Genomic DNA, 17332 nt, shown 5'->3' on the forward strand with positions numbered 1-17332 from the left:
AAATAAATAAATAAATAAATAAATAAATAAATAAATAAATAAATAAATAAATGGCCCAGTGATCAGTCTGCTGTCTTAAACCAGATGTGTCCTCATAGTTTGGTAGAAAATACTTGAAAACTGACAATTTGAGCTACTTAAACAATGCTTTGTGTCTTCTATTTATGTTCTGTGTTTTTTTCTTCTTCTCAAGATTCTTTTTTTTTTTTTTTGAGATAGAGTCTTGCTCTGTCTCCCAGGCTGGAGTGCAGTGGCACAATCTCAGCTCACTGCAACCTCTGTCTTTCAGGTTCAAGCGATTCTCCTGCCTCAGCCTCCTGAGTTGGTGGGATTACAGGCTCCCACCATCACTCCTGGCTAATTTTTATATTTTTAGTAGAGATGGGGTGTCACCATGTTGGCCAGGCTGGTCTTGAACTCCTGACCTCAAGTGATTCACCAGCCTTGGCCTCCCAAAGTGCTGGGATTACAGGCATGAACCACCACACCTGGCCTCAAGATTCTTTCAGGACAAAAAAAAAAAAAAATTCTGCTAATAGTTTTTTGAAAACAGCATTTTCAATATGTGAGGAGAAATCCAGGTCTGAATGTTTGAGGGCAGAGTCTGGTATAAGAGTGTTCTTAATGTTAGAAGGCCATTTAGGAACAGTGACTTAGAAATTGAAAAGTGGGCTGAAAAAGCAAGAGAGTAGTATATTTGAGGGATGGGAGAGAAAGTTGAAAAAAGGAGAGTCAAGTGGTTGGAATTTATTCCTTGTTTTTAAAAAAAATGACTTCAGAAATTAAATTATTGCCTCAATAATTGCTTTTTCCTTTCTAGGATAATAGCCAAGGTTCTGGAGGACAACAAGCTGCCTGGTGCGATTTGTTCCTTGACTTGTGGTGGAGCAGATATTGGGTAGGTTATTAGGCTGAGAGCATCCTCTGTTGAAGGACCCCAGGTTCACCAACTAGAATCATCGTTACTAGAGTAGTGAACTCACTTTTAACTAAGGAGTTGAGAATGGTTTTTGAAATCATTATTATTATGGAGTTTGTTGGGTTCTTATTGTATTAACGCCTAACCTCTATTGGAGGATGAATAAGAATTGTCTTTTTAATTGCCCAGAGGTACTATTTCTAAGGTGTTTATATCCTGAAATAACAAACTGCTGTACTGGGGGGCAGCCTGTGACTTCCTGACACTTGGTTTGTTAAGGTGTTTACTTACAAAGAAAGTTATGAAATTGTAGTCTGGGGTCTCACCGCCTGCCGAGAACCTAGCCTATTGTCTGAGTTTCTCAGCTGACCGAAAAAGGGAACCTTGGGAACACAGCCTCTTTTTAGTAAAATTGTTTTTTTCTTTTCAAATTGCCATATAATTCACAATTAGTGTACCATAAAATCCTCCCTTTTAAAGTGTACAATATAGTGGTTTTTAAAATATTCAGGGTATTGTACAATTATCACCACTATCTTTTTCCAGAACATTTTGATCAGCCCAGAAAGTAATCCCATACCCATTGGCAGTCTTTTCCCATTCCCCCTGCTCTCATGCCCTGACAGCCACTGAAGAATTTTCTGTCTCTATGGATTTACCTATTTGAGACATTTTGTATAAATGTCGTCATATAGTATGTGGCCTTTTGTGTCTTGCTGCTTTTACTTGGCATGATACTAAGATGACACGGACTATAATTGTGCTGAACTGAGATAAAAGCTGAGGTTCTTATCAGCTTAGACTTTGATTAGGTGAGTTTTCCAGGAGTCAAGTCTTACAACCCATACTGATGTGGCTAAAGTGTTAGTTTCCTCGCCTTCCCACACTTTTCACATACTGTTGTGCTTACTGGGCAATCTCAAAAAGGTGCAATAAGTTACTCCATTTTTCATATTAATGAGAAAATTTTACAAAATACAACTCCCACATGTACAATGCAGAGTGAAATATTATCTAAGTGTCGTTTAAAACATGAGTCGGCCTTTGACTGTATTCTTGCATTCTGGGTATCTAGTGCTTGTATTGGCCTTGCAATAGCTCAGATAATTATGATAGTATATACAGGAGCATGTTAAACAGCAGCCACTTTGAGTATTAGTGCTCATGCTTGCTAGGTTGAGCCTCGGAAGACTGACCTAGGTAACTGAGCCAAGCCGTACAGCCCTACGTTAGACTGATGCTGTGGCTGCCCCGCTTGGCTGACAGTGGACCTTTTGTAGCACTGAACTAGGAACAGAGAGGTTCAAATCAGTAGTGTCTGATTTGCATTCCTTAGAAGCAACTGGAAATCCTAGCATAGCCTTTGTAAGTCAACTTCCGTGAGGAATACTTTAGGATAGCGGTCCCCAACCTTTCTGGCACCAGGGACTGGGGCTGGTTTAGTGGAAGACAATTTTTCCGTGGACCACGGCAGGGGGATGGTTTTAGGATGAAATTGTTCCACCTCAGATCATAAGGCATTAGTTAGATTCTCATAAGGAGCATGCAATCTAGATCCCTTGCATGCACAGTTCACAACAGGGCTCACACTCCTATGAAATCTAATGCTGCCGCTGATCTGACAGGAGGTGGCGCTCAGGCAGTAATGCTCACTGGGTTGCCTGCTGCCTACCTCCTGCTGTGCAGTCTGGTTCCTAATAGGCCACAGACTGGTACTGGTCGGCATCCTGGGGCTTGGGGACCCCTGCTTTAGGATATTTCCCTACAGGCTTTTAAGTTTTATTTCTTTTATTTTTTATTTCTTTTATTTTTTTGAGACAGGGTCTCACTGTGTCACCTAGGCTGGAGTGCAGTGGCTCGATCTCAGCTCACTGCAACCTCCGCCTCCCAGGTTCAAGTGATCCTCCCACCGCAGCCTCCCTAGTAGCTGGGACTACAGGCTCATGCCTGCACACCTGGCTAATTTTAGTATTTTGTGTAGAGACGGGGTTTCATCATGTTGCCTAGGCTGGTCCTGCCCAAGTTTTAATCTTTAAAGGAATTACACAGCAGTTAACAGTCTGTAAAACTGGAATGCTCAGCAAGGAGATGCTAAGATCATATTGTCCAGTCACTCACTCAGTATAGGAAAGACTTTCTTCTCTAACAACTTCCTCTAGGTGATTTCTATTCAAATGTTCACAGCAGGTTAGCCTCTTCTGCCATATGGTTCTACTTGTGAAAAACTTTTTTCCTTCTCATGAAGACGTTCCCTTGCTCCCCTGGGACAGACTTTCTTGTAGCTTCGAGGGCCTGCTTTTCCAAGGGCACTTCAGCTAGGTACCATTAGAAGTTGTCATTGCTGGGTTTCTCTGCTTGGGTGACCGACCATGTCTGTTCCCTTGCAGCACAGCAATGGCCAAAGATGAACAAGTGAACCTGCTGTCCTTCACTGGGAGCACTCAGGTGGGAAAACAGGTGGCCCTGATGGTGCAGGAGAGGTTTGGTAAGTGTTGGCTTTCTAATGAGGATTTTAATTCTCTCAGATATGGAGGTGAAATCTAAAAGTTGAGTTTTTGTTTTCCCCTCAACCTTTTCCATGGAGGCAGTGGTCATGTTTATTTGAATGTCTAAGTAAAAGAAAAGGGTGCAGTTATTAGCAGTTGAATATTAGGGAAGTCTTAAATTTATTTATTTATTTATTTTTTTTTTTGAGACGGAGTCTCGCTCTGTCGCCCAGGCTGGAGTGCAGTGGCCGGATCTCAGCTCACTGCAAGCTCCGCCTCCCGGGTTTACGCCATTCTCCTGCCTCAGCCTCCGGAGTAGCTGGGACTACAGGCGCCCGCCACCTCGCCCGGCTAGTTTTTTGTATTTTTTAGTAGAGACGGGGTTTCACCGTGTTAGCCAGGATGGTCTCGATCTCCTGGCCTTGTGATCCGCCCGTCTCGGCCTCCCAAAGTGCTGGGATTACAGGCTTGAGCCACCGCGCCCGGCCGGAAGTCTTAAATTTAAATACCAAAATTTATGAAAATATGAGCACTTTGGGAGGCTGAGGCAGGCGGATCACAAGGTCAGGAGATCGAGACCATCCTGGCTAACACAGTGAAACCCCATCTCTACTAAAAATACAAAAAATTAGCTGGGCGTGGTGGTGGGCGCCTGTGGTCCCAGCTACTCGAGAGGCTGAGGCAGGAGAATGACTTGAACCTGGGAGGCGTAGCTTGTAGTGAGCCAAAATCACGTCACTCTACTCCAGCCTGGGTGACAGAGCGAGACTCTATCTAAAAAAAAAAAAATTTATGAAAGGAAGTCATTTTCTCTCTAAATGGGTATAATTGAATCACGTAGAATATTTATGTTTGAAATGTTTGTTTTTTCATACTGTAAAGAAATAGTACTTGAACATAAATTTATTTAGTAAGGCCATTTTTATTTCCTGTAGAAAGGGTACACTCACCAGTAGTTTTGGCACGAGAGTACACTGGACAAAGGAGACGGGGTCATTTATAACCTGATGCGTCCACTCTACTGCTGTGTCCGGTTTCCATTGACTGGAATGGAACCTCACATTTTGTACTGGTCCCGACTGGCTAGCAACTTAGAACTTTTTAAAAGAGGCAAAGGTAGAGGAGAACAAAGGAAGGAGAAAGTAACTTGAGGAATGCTGAGAAAAGTAAAAACACTTTTAAATAAGGAAGAGGAACAGGCTATAACCTAATGTGTACTTGGACCAGTATAGGCATGCCAGAGCAAATATTTAGGAGCACAGGTCTTTGAATAAATTTTGCTTTTAAGAGAAGTTATTTATTTTTAATTAGATGGGGAGGCAAATCTTTGAAGAGGAACCTCTACTTACTTTTTACACTTATCAAATTGTACTAGCCTGTTTGGCAAATTAAATAAGAAAAATGTCATTTCTCATTAGTATAGTGGTGAGAAAAATGTCATCATTTAAACAGGAGCACTGAGTACAGAACTTATAGTGAGTGTGGAATAGAGGGCTTAAATCTGCTCTTTCATGTATATGAATCATATGGATCATGGATATGTATCCATATGCATATGGATCATGGTTATGGATCATGGATACACGATTGAAAAGAGTTGTATAGACATGGCTTTGTATACCGTACTGTGCTTTATGAATGATTTCCAAGGTTTTCGAGGATAATACTGGCTGTCGATTTTTGGCTGTTGGGCTGAATTTTAGACTTTTACCTCAGCATAAGACAAAATTTGACTAATCTGTTGACTGTTTAACTATGTAGGCATTGCTTTTTATTAGGCAAAGCAATTTATTAAAAAAACAGCTAATAAAAAAGGTCAGCAAGGTTGCAGGACTCAAGATTGAGATACAAAAATCAATTACATTTTTATGCATTAACAATGAACAATCCAAAAATGAAATCCATAAAACAATTCAATTAGTAGTAGCATCAAAAAGAATAAAATACTTAGGAATACATTTAACAGAAGAAGTGTAAGTCTGTTGCATGAAGCACTAAAATCATCATCAAAATAAATTAAAGATGACATAAATAAATGAGTAGATATCCCCTTTTCAGTTTTTGGAAGATTTAATGTTGTCAAGTTATCAGTGTGGTCCACATGATCTAAAGATTCAATGCAATTCCTGTAAAAATCCCAGTTTTCTGTCTTATAACAATTGACAAGTTAATCCTAAAATTAATATGACAATGCCAAAGACCCCAAAAAGCCAAAGCAATCTTAAAAAGAAGAAAATTGAAGGACTGTCACTTCTTAGTCAAAAGATTTATGGCAAAACTATGATAATCAAGACTATGTGGCACCAGCATACGGATAGACATAAAAATCAATGGAATAGAATTGGAAGTCCAGAAATAAACTCTTGCATTTATGGTCAGTTGTGTCAAGGGTGACAAGACATTTCAATGGGGAAAGGATGGTCTTTTTAACAAATGGTACTGACACAACCAGCTGTCTATACACATATGAGTGTGAAGTCGGACCCCTACTACATCTCCTATGCAAGGACAAACTCAAAATGTATCAAAGACCTTTAAAACTCTTAAAAGAAAACATAGGTGGCCAGGCGCGGTGGCTCAAGCCTGTAATCCCAGCACTTTGGGAGGCCGAGACGGGCGGATCATGAGGTCAGGAGATCGAGACCATCCTGGCTAACACGGTGAAACCCCGTCTCTACTAAAAAAATACAAAAAACTAGCCGGGCGAAGTGGCGGGCGCCTGTAGTCCCAGCTACTCGGGAGGCTGAGGCAGGAGAATGGCGTAAACCTGGGAGGCGGAACTTGCAGTGAGCTGAGATCTGGCCACTGCACTCCAGCCCGGGCGACAAAGCAAGACTCCGTCTCAAAAAAAAAGAAAACATAGGAATAAGTTTTCATGACCTTGGATTAGGCGATAGTTTCTTAGAAATGACAACTAAAGCACAAGCAACAACAATTAAAAGACAAATTAGTTTTTATCAAAATTAAAGCATTTTGTGATTCAAAGGACATCAGGAAAAAGTGAAAAGAACAACCTACAGAATGGCAGAAAATGTTTGGAAGTCATTTGATAAGGAACTTGTATGTGGAATATCTAAAGAACTCTTAAAATTTAAGAATATGAAAGACAACCCACTTAAAAATGGGCATTGGATTTGAATAGACATCTTTTTTTTTTTTCTTGAGATGGACTCTCATGATCTGTTACCCAAGCTGGAGTGCAGTGGGGGAGATCCCGGCTCACTGCAACCTCCGCCTCCTGGGTTCAAGCGATTCTTCTGCCTCAGCCTCCCAAGTAGCTGGGACTACAGGCATGTGCCACCACACCTAATTTTTGTATTTTTAGTAGAGACAGGGTTTCTCCATATTGGCCAGGCTGGTCTTGAACTCCTGACCTTGTGATCCGCCCGCCTCGGCCTCCCAAAGTGCTGGGATTACAAGCAATGAGCCACCGCACCAGGCCTAGAATAGACATCTTAAATGGCCAATTAACACATGAAAAGATTCTCAACATCATTAGTTCCACTAGCGGATTTCATCTTCTCAGCTTTCTCCCCTTTTCCTTACTCAAGGCAGTAGTTTGTTGTTCTTGGCTAAGTAGTAGTAGTAGTAGTAGTAGTAGTAGGAATAGTAGAATTATACTTTTTAAAATGTGTCTGCCTCTCTTAAGTTATAGGTGCTTTTCTTGGAGGAGTTGGTGGTTAGGAGTATAGTCAGAGAGTGCCTGATAGAGAACTGGAAGGATGTAGAAAGTATAGATCCCTCCTCTTCTGCCAAACATCACTTGCAGCCAGGCAGGAGAAGCTAATGGCAGGTGTAGAAGCTTCTGTTTCCTTCCTTCTCTTCTTAACACCTAGCATAGTGCTATGCTATAGCCAGCAAACTGTCATTAATTCAATGATTGCAGCAGAGACTAGAGATGGTGTAGCATTTGGTGGCTTTTGGTAATAACAGCCACGTCTTCATAATTAATATTCACTTGATGCTTACCTGTTTCAGAGCAACGAAAATGAGAAGATACTCTCCTGTTGTCACATATGCTCCTGATATCACAAATGAATAAAAGTTATTCACGTGGAAGCTGATTTTAAAGTGCACTTAAGGAAATTTATGATCAAAAGATCATTAATAAATGTATGTCTAAGGCCGGGCAAGAGTTCAAGACCAGCCTGGGCTAGACTGTGAAATTCCCATCCCTACTAAAATACAAAAAAATTAGCTGGGTGTGGTGGCATGCCCAGCTACTCGGGAGGCTGAGGCAAGAGAATTGCTTGAACCCAGAGGCAGAGGTTGCAGTACGCTGAGATTGCACTACTGCACTCCAGCCTGGGCAACAGAGTGAGAGTCTGTCTCAAAAATAAATAAATAAACATATGTCTAAAATTGAGGCAAACAAATCTCTCAGATCTTTATGCTGGGAGGAGTAAGGTAAGAATGGCATTTATAGGCCAGGTGTAGTGGCTCCTATCTGTAATCCCAGCACTTTGGGAGGCCAAGGTGGATGGATCGCTGGAAGCCAGGAGTTTGAGACCAGAGCCTGGGCGACATTGTGAAAACCCATCTCTTAAAACAAAACAAAAGAAAACAAGCCAGGTGTTGTGACACGTGCTTGTTGTCTGAGCTACTTGGGAGGCTGAGGATGGAGGTTTGCTTGAACCCAGAAATTGAGGCTGCAGTGAGCTATGATAGCACCACTGTATTCCAGCCTGGGTGACTCTTAAAAAAAGAAAGAAAAAAAAAATGGTGGGCTGGTTGCGGTGGCTCAAGCCTGTAATCCCAGCACTTTGGGAGGCCGAGGCGGGCGGATCACCTGAGGTCAGGAGTTCAAGACCAGCCTGGCCAACATGGCAAAACCCTGTCTCTAATAAAAATACAAAAATGAGCTGGGCGTGATGGCGCATGCTTGTCCCAGCTACTTGGGAAGCTGAGACAGGAGAATCACTTGAACTCAGGAGGTGGAGGTTTGCCGTGAACTGAGATCACGCCACTGTACTCCAACCTGGGCCACAGAGCAAGACTTCGACTGAAAGAAAAGAATGGCACTCATGGCCTGCTATATAACTTTTCTAGAATATAGGTCGGCAGTGTCTATCAAGAGTCCTAACCTGAGTAGATAATCAAAAATATATTAAACACTAGAGAAACAGCCAAATAAAATTTGCCATGTCTTCATGATGGAATGCTGTGGAGTGATTTTTCTTTTCATGAGTCTTAATAACTTAGGGGAAAGGTGTAAGACATCAGAAAATAAAGTAAAATGAAATAATCTCAACTAAATATAAATTCACAGAGAAAAGATTGGAAGACACTATCAAATTGTAAGGAGAGATTTTTGTGGTGGCCTTATGGGCCATAGGTTTCTTTCTTTCTTTCTTTTTGATTGTGGGGGGAAAGTCCACACAACATAAAATTTACTTAAAAATGGTTAAGATGGTACACAGTTCAGTAGTGTCAAGTACATTCACATGATCATATAGCCTATCTTTAGAACTTTCTCATCTGGTAAAACTGAAACTCCGTAGCCTATAAACACTAATCCCTCCTTCCCCCTACACCCAGCCCTTGGTAGCCACCCTTCTACTTCTTTCTGTTTCATTGATATGGACTACTTTCATTTGAGTGGGGTTGTAAGTATTTGTCCTTTGGTGACTACCTTATTTCACTTAACACAATGTCTACAAGGTACAACCATGGCGTCTCACTCTGTTGTCAGGCTGGAATGCAGTGGTGCGATCTCAGCTCACTGCAACCTCCGCCTCCTGGGTGTGAGCAATTCTTCTGCCTCAGCCTCCCGAGTAGCTGGGATTACAGGCATCTGCCACCACGCCCAGCTAATTTTTGTATTTTTAGTAGAGACTAAAATCCCAAAGTGCTGGGATTACAGCCACTGTGCCCAGCCCAACGTACAACCATCTTGTAGCATGTAGTAGGATTTCCTTTTTAAGGCTCTATGATAAGCTAGGTGTGGTGGCTCATGCCTGTAACCCTAGCACTTTGGGAGGCCAAGGTGGGAGGATCTCTTGAGCCTAGGAGTTCGAGACCAGCCTGGGCAACATGCCAAGATCCTGTCTCTGCTAAAAAAAAGTACAAAAATGAGCTGGGCATGGTGGTGCATGCCTGTTGTCCCAGCTACTTAGGAGGCTGAGGTGGGGGAATTGCTTGAGCCCAGGAAGTTGAGGCTGCAGTAAGCCATGATCATGCCAGTATAGCCCAGCCTGGGCAACAGAATCAGACCCTGTCTCAAAAAAAAAAAAAAAAAAAAAATTAATAAAATAAAAATTTAAAAAGGCTGCATATTTCATTGTATTTATATACCACATTTACTTTACTAATTCATCAGATGATGCACATTTGGGTTGCTGCCACATTTTGGCTATTGTGAATTATGCTACTATGAATATTGGTGTACAAATATCTACAGAGTCTCTGCTTTTACTACCTTTGGTTATATACTCAGAGGTGGAATTACTCGATCATATGGTAATTCATTCATTCATTCATTCATTCATTCGTTTACTTACTTACTTACTTAGTTGAGACAGTCTCATTCTGTTGGCCCAGGCTGGAGTGCAGTGGTGCGATCACGGCTCACTGTTGTCTCAAATTCCTGGGCTTCACAAGTAGCTGGGACTACAGGCAGGCAGTACCATGCCCAGCTAATTTGTTTTAATTTTTGTAGAGACAAGGTCTTGCCGTGTTGCCCAGGCTCTGTTGTTTAATTTTTTGGGGCAGTTGCCGTACTGTTTTCTACAGTGGCTGTCCCATTTTATTTTATTTTTCTTGAATAATTTCAGACAAGACTGGGCACGTTCAGGGTGGTTTGGTTTGGCTGTAGACTTTCATGTATATTTCAAACCTAAAATTATACGACCAACATAAGGAATTCTTGTAAACCCTTTAATCAGAGTCACTAATTGCTTACATTTTGCCCCACTTGATTTATCATTTTCTCTCTCCAGCAACATCTATGAGTGCGCGCGCGGGCACACACACACACACACACACACAAAGCACACTCTCTGTGGGTGCATATTATTGTTGAACTGTTTGGATTAAGTCAAAGATATGTCCCCTTTATTACTAAATATTTTGGTGTATTTCCTAAGAATGTTGACATTCTCTTGTATAACCACAGTAGTTACTAAAATCAGTACATTTGATATTGATACAATAGTAATGCTACTTTATAAATTAGAAAATCTTAAGTTGAAAAATAATTGGGATAGGGTGTAATCGAGATAGGCTATATGATTGGGATAGGCTATATAAAAAATAATTGGACAGGCTATATAATTTAATAATTGGTATTAGGCTATATAGCAGTATGCAGTAAATATGGAACTAGGCATTGATTTTTATATATAATTTTTTTTAAAGGGAGAAGTTTGTTGGAACTTGGAGGAAACAATGCCATTATTGGTAAGGCTGCCCCTTTGTTTTTGTTTGTTTTCTATTCAGTTTCCACAATCGCCATCCTGAATATATGAAACTTGTTTCGGATCTCATTTCTTCCATGTTGCATATGCCTGAGACCTAGTCCCTGTGTTTAGGAATTTTACTTGGGAGACAGGACACAAGCTTGGTTTGAAGGCAGAGGTAACTAAAAAGGAGAGGTATTCCTGTTTAGAACATGTTACCTGGGATGGTCTAGAACCTGTGAGTGAGACTGCCATTGCCATTGTAGTGTGGCATTATTTATTGATTTTTCTTCTTCTGTTTCCTGAAAACTGGCCACATTTCTCTAGAATAACTTAAGTAACTCTTATGTAACTTGATCATTTCTTTAGATTTCAAAAACATTATTTTGTCTTTAGTGGAATATTGAGTGCTTTTATATTGGTGAAGAACATGTCCTTAAGGCATTACAAAAAAATCACTTACCTGTAGGCTTAGAGATTACTTAATACTCTTTTTTAACTGTTTGAGTTTGTCACAAAAATGCTTAGATATTTGTAGTTGACACATATAAGGAGTATGTGTAAGATATAAGAAGTATATGGTGAAGTGTTTGTTCTGGATGAACTTTTTTTGTTGTTTTCGAGATGGAGTCTCACTCTGTCACCCGGGCTGGAGTGCAGTGGTGCAATCTGCAACCTCCACCTCCCAGGTTCAAGCTGTTCTCCTGCCTCAGCCTTCCGAGTCGCTGGAATTACAGGTGCATGCCACCATGCCCAGCTAATTTTTGTATTTTTAGTAGAGATGGGGTTTCACCATGTTGGCCAGGATGGTCTTGAACTCCTGACCTCAGGTGATCCACCTGTCTTGGCCTCCCAAAGTGCTGGGATTACAGGCATGAGCCATCGCACCTGGCCTCTAGATGAACTTTTAAGGAGAGACTTCAGTAAAAAATATAGTTCACATTTAGTGAGCACTAGTGTCTGCCAGGTACTGTGTTCAGCTATTTTATATGCATTATTTCATTTAATCCCTACAACAATCCTATGAAGTAAATATTGCTATTAATCTAATTTGAAGGTTATATTCTGAGACTTACAATGATTGTATACCTGAAGTGACAGGATAGCAAATGACAAATGCTAGTATTTGTATCCTGGTAGCCAGACCTCAGAGCACAGCTCCTCCTTATCTACTTACTACCATCCATTATTACCCCAGGCATTATTGCCCCATTTTACAGATGAGGAAACTGAGGCTTGAAAAGTTAAAATAGGCTGGGCGTGGTGACTCACATCTGTAATGCCAGCACTTTGGAAGGCCAAGGTGGGTAGATTACTTGATCCAGGAATTTGAGAGCAGCCTGGGCAACATGGTGAAACCCCATCTATACAAAAAATACAAAAATTACGTGGGTGTGGTGGTGCACACCTATAGTCCTAGCCACTGAGAGGCTAAGGTGGGAGGATTGCTTGAGCCCAGGAGGTCAAGGCTGTAGTGCCACTATACTCCAGCCTGGGTGACAGAGTGAGACCCCATCTCAAAAAAAAAAAAAAAAGAACAAACAAACCCCTGAGAAATAACAGATGAAGAGACCAGAGGGGCGAGAGCCTCAATTTACCCTTCTATGATCTGGGCAAAGATCATAGAGCTCATAATCTTCCTTGGAAGAAGAGTGTGCCTTTCCCCCTCATGTGTATATATGTCTTTGTGACATTAATATGCTTACTTTACAACAATAGTTTTGATGTTCTTTTACTGCGCTTTATAAAAATTTTTGCCGGGCACGGTGGCTCATGCCTGTAATCCCAGCACTTTGGGAGGCCAAGGTGGGTGCATCACTTGAGGTGAGGAGTTTGAAACTGGCCTGACCAACATGGTGAAACTCCATTGCTACTAAAAATACAAAAATTAGCTAAGCGTGGTGGTACATCCTTGTAATCCCAACTACTCAGGAGGCTGAGGCAGAATCTCTTGAACCCGGGAGGCGAAGGTTGCAGTGAGCCAAGATTGTGCCATTGCACTCCAGCCTGGGCAACAAGAGCAAAACTCTGTCTCAAAAAAAACCAACCAAACAAACAAAAAAAACAAAACCAAAACCAGAAAACAACATTGTTTTATACTAGCTAACAAATACCTTGTCTACCTGTTTTGATTCACTGTTGGAAGTGTTTGTGCTTTCCTAAGCCTTTGAAGATGCAGACCTCAGCTTAGTTGTTCCATCAGCTCTCTTCGCTGCTGTGGGAACTGCTGGCCAGAGGTGTACCACTGCGAGGCGACTGGTGAGTATATCTGCATAGGCCTGTGAGATTGTCTTGCTTTTAAAACACTACTTTTTAATGAGTTCTGCTGTTAGGGAGGTGTCAGCAATACTGCTAGAACGATGTGCTCTCTAGATGTGGCTGGCAAATATGTGGTGCAGTTCTCTTTCTGTGCTTATGGCAGATGTTGTTAATCAATCAGGGACTTTGCCTTTTTCCCACCCCAAGCTAGTAGGGGTTCCACTACCAATTGATTGGAGTTGGACTAGGAGATGAGACCTATTTTCAGTCCTACTCCTAGAACAATATGGACGAAGTTCAATGTCACTTAGAGAATAAAACAGGATAAAAATAAAAAAATTATTAAACTATAACTAAAAATAGAGTCTTGCTCTTTTATAAAAACATTTTAAGTAGTAAACCATGTTGAACATTTTAGGCTGGGCACAGTATCTCAAACATATAATTCTAACACTTTGGGAGGCTGAGGCAGGAGTATTGCTTGAGCCCAGTAGTTCGAGACCAGCCTGGGCAACATAGTGATTCCCTGTCTCTATAAAAAGTTAAAAAAATTTAGCAAGGCATGATGGCTCATGCTTGTAGTCCCAGCTACTTGGGAGGCTGAGGCAGGAGGATTGACTGAGCCCAGGAAAGGGCTCAATGAGGCTGCAATGAGCCATGATTTGCACCACTGTACTCCAGCCTGGGCGACAGGGCAAGACTCTGTCTCAACCAACCAATCAATAAACATTTTAATTTTTAGCTTCAAGTCTAGAATTAGATTTGACTTGAAGTGATATGATTCATTGAAAAGCAAATGGTTCTGTACATGTGTGATCTCTCTATATACATCTATAGCCTGCATACGTATATATATAGAGAGGACAGATTAATATGAAGTGTATATAAGGAGATGTGGTTTAGCTTCAGTGTGGGATTTAGGAAGTTTAATCTCTATACTTAGATTGAACTGGACTTCAGTTTAGTATGTGTTACAACTTTGATTTTCATGACTTTATGGTACTAAAAGACTATACTATAAGCAAGTTTTTTGCTTTTTTAAATTTATTTTTATTTTTTTGAGTTGGAGTCTCGCTCTGTTGCCCAGGTTGGAGTGTAGTGGTGTGATCTTGCTCACTGCAACCTCCACCTCCTGGGTTCAAGCGATTCTCCTGACTCAGCCTCCTGAGTAGCTGGGACTACAGGCATGTGCCACCCTGCCTGGCTAATTTTTGTATTTTTAGTAGAGATGAGGTTTCACCATGTTGGCCAGGCTGGTCTTGAACTCCTGACCTCAGGTGATCCACCCACCTCGACCTCCCAAAGTGCTGAGATTACAGGTGGGAGCCACCATGCCCGGCCCTGAGGAAATTTTAGTTAGGTACAAAATTTGACTGCATTTGCCATTTAACAAAAATTCTTTTTAAGCTCTGTTGGACTTGAGCCTTTTTTATTATTGTTGAGTTTTCCTTTTGTAATGAAAAAGGAATAATTCAGTTGAATTATTAAGGAATTGGCTTTGGGTTTTTGTTCTCATTCGTGATGAGTGTGAACAAATTCTTTATAAGACTGATATAATCTAAATTAATTAGAATAAGCTAAAAGATATGAAAATTATCTTTACCTTACACGTTTCTTGTTTTTTCTTTTTTTTTTGAGATGGAGTCTTTCTGTTGGCCAGGCTGGAGAGCAATGGTGTGATCTCAGCTCACCACAACCTCCACCTCCCAGGTTCAAGTGATTCTCCCACCTCAGCCTACCGAGTAGCTGGGACTACAGGCACCCACCACCGTGCCTGGCTAATTTTTGTATTTTTAGCAGAGATGGGGTTTTGCCATGTTGGCCAGGCTGGTCTCAAACTCCTGACCTTGGGTGATTTGCCTGCCTTGGCCTCCCAAAGTGCTGGGATTACAGGTGTGAGCCACCACGCCTGGCCACTCACACTTTTCATACTTGTTTTTTCAGGTGTTTTGCACAAATGAAATAAATCTTTGTTTTTACATAGCTGACATTCTCAAATAATCTGATACTATATTTGTAACATTAAAGTTTATTAAATGTGTTCACCATAAACATTAAATTGCATTAAAGGTTATATTAAAGCTAAGAAAAAGCCATGTATTCCAAATGATTATACCCTTCATTACATGTTAAAATATGAAATGACACGAAAGTCAAATATTTCTCTATTCAGCCAGTTTTTTTTTTTTTTCATGTGTTTTGGAGCAAATATTTATTGATGTCCTTTATATTAGTTTTAAATATTAATAGATAATATTAGTCATTGTCCAAATAGATTTCCTTAGAGTTAGCAGTATATACACATAAAAATTCCAATACTATGGACTGCTTCATGACTAGTTCTCATAATGTCAATTCATTCATCACATGGAGACTAACCCAGAGCGTAGATGGTTTGGCAAGTTCAGCTCTGCCACTTGGAGCATAGCATGGACCTCACAACCACCCAGAGAACGCAAGGGTTGTCCTCACCTAATTAAGGCCTCCTCTGGAGACCTATATGGCCTGGGGCTAAGTGTTTGTAGTTACCCAGCAGAGGAGGTCAGTTATGACTGCTCTGTGTTCACTGGGACTTAGGGTTATAGTATGGGACAGATGTACTTGAGGCCTTCTTTAATGTATTTGTGAAGTTTAGCCAAAAACATCCTTGGAAACTTGATGAAGACATGGCTTATGGACCGGGTGCAGTGACTCACACCTGTTATCCCAGCACTTTGGGAGACCGAGGTGGGTGGATCACCTGAGGTCATGAGTTCAAGACCAGCCTGGCCAAAATGGCAAAAACCCATCTCTACTAAAAATACAAAAAATTAGCTAGGTCTGGTGGTAGGTGCCTGTAATTCCAGCAGCTTGGGAGGTTGAGGTATAAGAATCGCTTGAACCTGGGAGGCGGAGGTTGCAGTGAGCCGAGATCACGCCACTGTCCTCCAGCCTGTGTGACAGAGTGAGACTCTGTCTCAAAAAAAAAAAAAAAACAGGACCTATGATTTTATCCTAATATCTACCTAAAAGGAAATTTTTAACTTCATATAGTTAATATTAAGATGAGAAATTATATAATTAAAAAAATAAACATGCTTTGATTTGCTTATATTTTTAGAGATTACAGTATTTCAGTAACTATCAAGAAAATTATTCATTGTTTAAAAATGTGTACATTTATCATACTATGCTCTTGAATATCTCTTTTTTTGCTTAGTTTGTACATGAAAGTATCCACGATGAGGTTGTAAACAGACTTAAAAAGGCCTATGCACAGATCCGAGTTGGGAACCCATGGGACTGTGAGTATGTCCTTCTGTTTTCAAAGCGATCCCTTTTTGAGAGCTGTTGTTAACAAGTGTTTCTGGTCTGAGGTTTGGAGTTTCTTTCCCTTTCCTGAGAGGCCTGAAGGCACGTGAAGCAGGTTATTAGGATTTGGGGTATCGTGTCTGCTCCTAGGTGTCGACCCTGGGTGCTTGATGTGGGCTAGTGGGTGAGACTGGGAGAGGTTGTTTAGGTGGAATGAGATTTAGTGTGCTTCTCTCTCATTACTATTACCCTTGTCCAAGCCGACACCAACCCTCTTGTGGAAGGCTGCAAGAATCCCCTCACTGACCTTTCTGCATCCATTGCTACAGAGTGATTTTTAAAATGCAATCAGCTAATTCACTCTCCTGCTTAAAATACTCCTCAGTAACTTCTCATTGCTTTTAGATTTTTTTTCCTTTCTTTTTTTTTTTTTTGTATTGAGACACAGTTTCACTCTGTTGCCCAGGCTGGAGTGCAGTGGCTTGATCTCGGCTCACTGCAACCTCCGCCTTCTGGGTTCAAGCAATTCTCCTGCCTCAGCCTCCCGAATAGCTGGGATTACAGGTGCATTCCACCACGCCTGAATGATTTTCGTAATTTTTAGTAGAGACAGCGTTTTGCCATGTTGACCAGGCTGGTCTCAAACTCCTGACCTCAAGCAATCTGCCTGCCTCGGCCTCCCAAAGTGCTAGGATTACAGGTGTGAGCCATTGCACCAGGCCTGCTTTTAGATTAAAACCTAGAGTCCTCTTGATTTCTTCTTTTTTCAGGCTCCTGATCCTTCCTGGTCTGCTCTCTGCCTCCTGCCCTGCTTGCCTTCTCACCAACCTTTCTGTGTCCATTTTCCCTGTTGCTCCCAGAACTCTACCTTCTCCAACATCCTTTCAGTGTTCCGGGCATGCCAGGCTCTGTCCTGCTGTGCTGTCTGCTGGAAACATTCTTCACCCAGAGTGGGGATGGCTCTGCTAACTTGCCTCCTC

The 17332-nt window shown here is 41.3% G+C and overlaps 1 protein-coding gene across 1 annotated transcript in view; it reads left to right on the plus strand.

Moving 5' to 3' along the window:
* The window catches only part of ALDH7A1 (aldehyde dehydrogenase 7 family member A1), a 53637-nt gene that overhangs the window by 24335 nt on the left and 11970 nt on the right, over positions 1 to 17332 (plus strand). The window contains exons 8-12 of the mRNA XM_023197033.1: positions 821 to 898; positions 3307 to 3404; positions 10762 to 10803; positions 12967 to 13061; positions 16261 to 16345. Coding sequence (XP_023052801.1) covers positions 821 to 898; positions 3307 to 3404; positions 10762 to 10803; positions 12967 to 13061; positions 16261 to 16345 — 398 coding nt within the window. The remainder of the gene's footprint in view (positions 1 to 820; positions 899 to 3306; positions 3405 to 10761; positions 10804 to 12966; positions 13062 to 16260; positions 16346 to 17332) is intronic.

The sequence above is a fragment of the Piliocolobus tephrosceles genome, chromosome 4 (assembly GCF_002776525.5).
Source record: "Piliocolobus tephrosceles isolate RC106 chromosome 4, ASM277652v3, whole genome shotgun sequence".
Taxonomy (NCBI): domain Eukaryota; kingdom Metazoa; phylum Chordata; class Mammalia; order Primates; family Cercopithecidae; genus Piliocolobus; species Piliocolobus tephrosceles.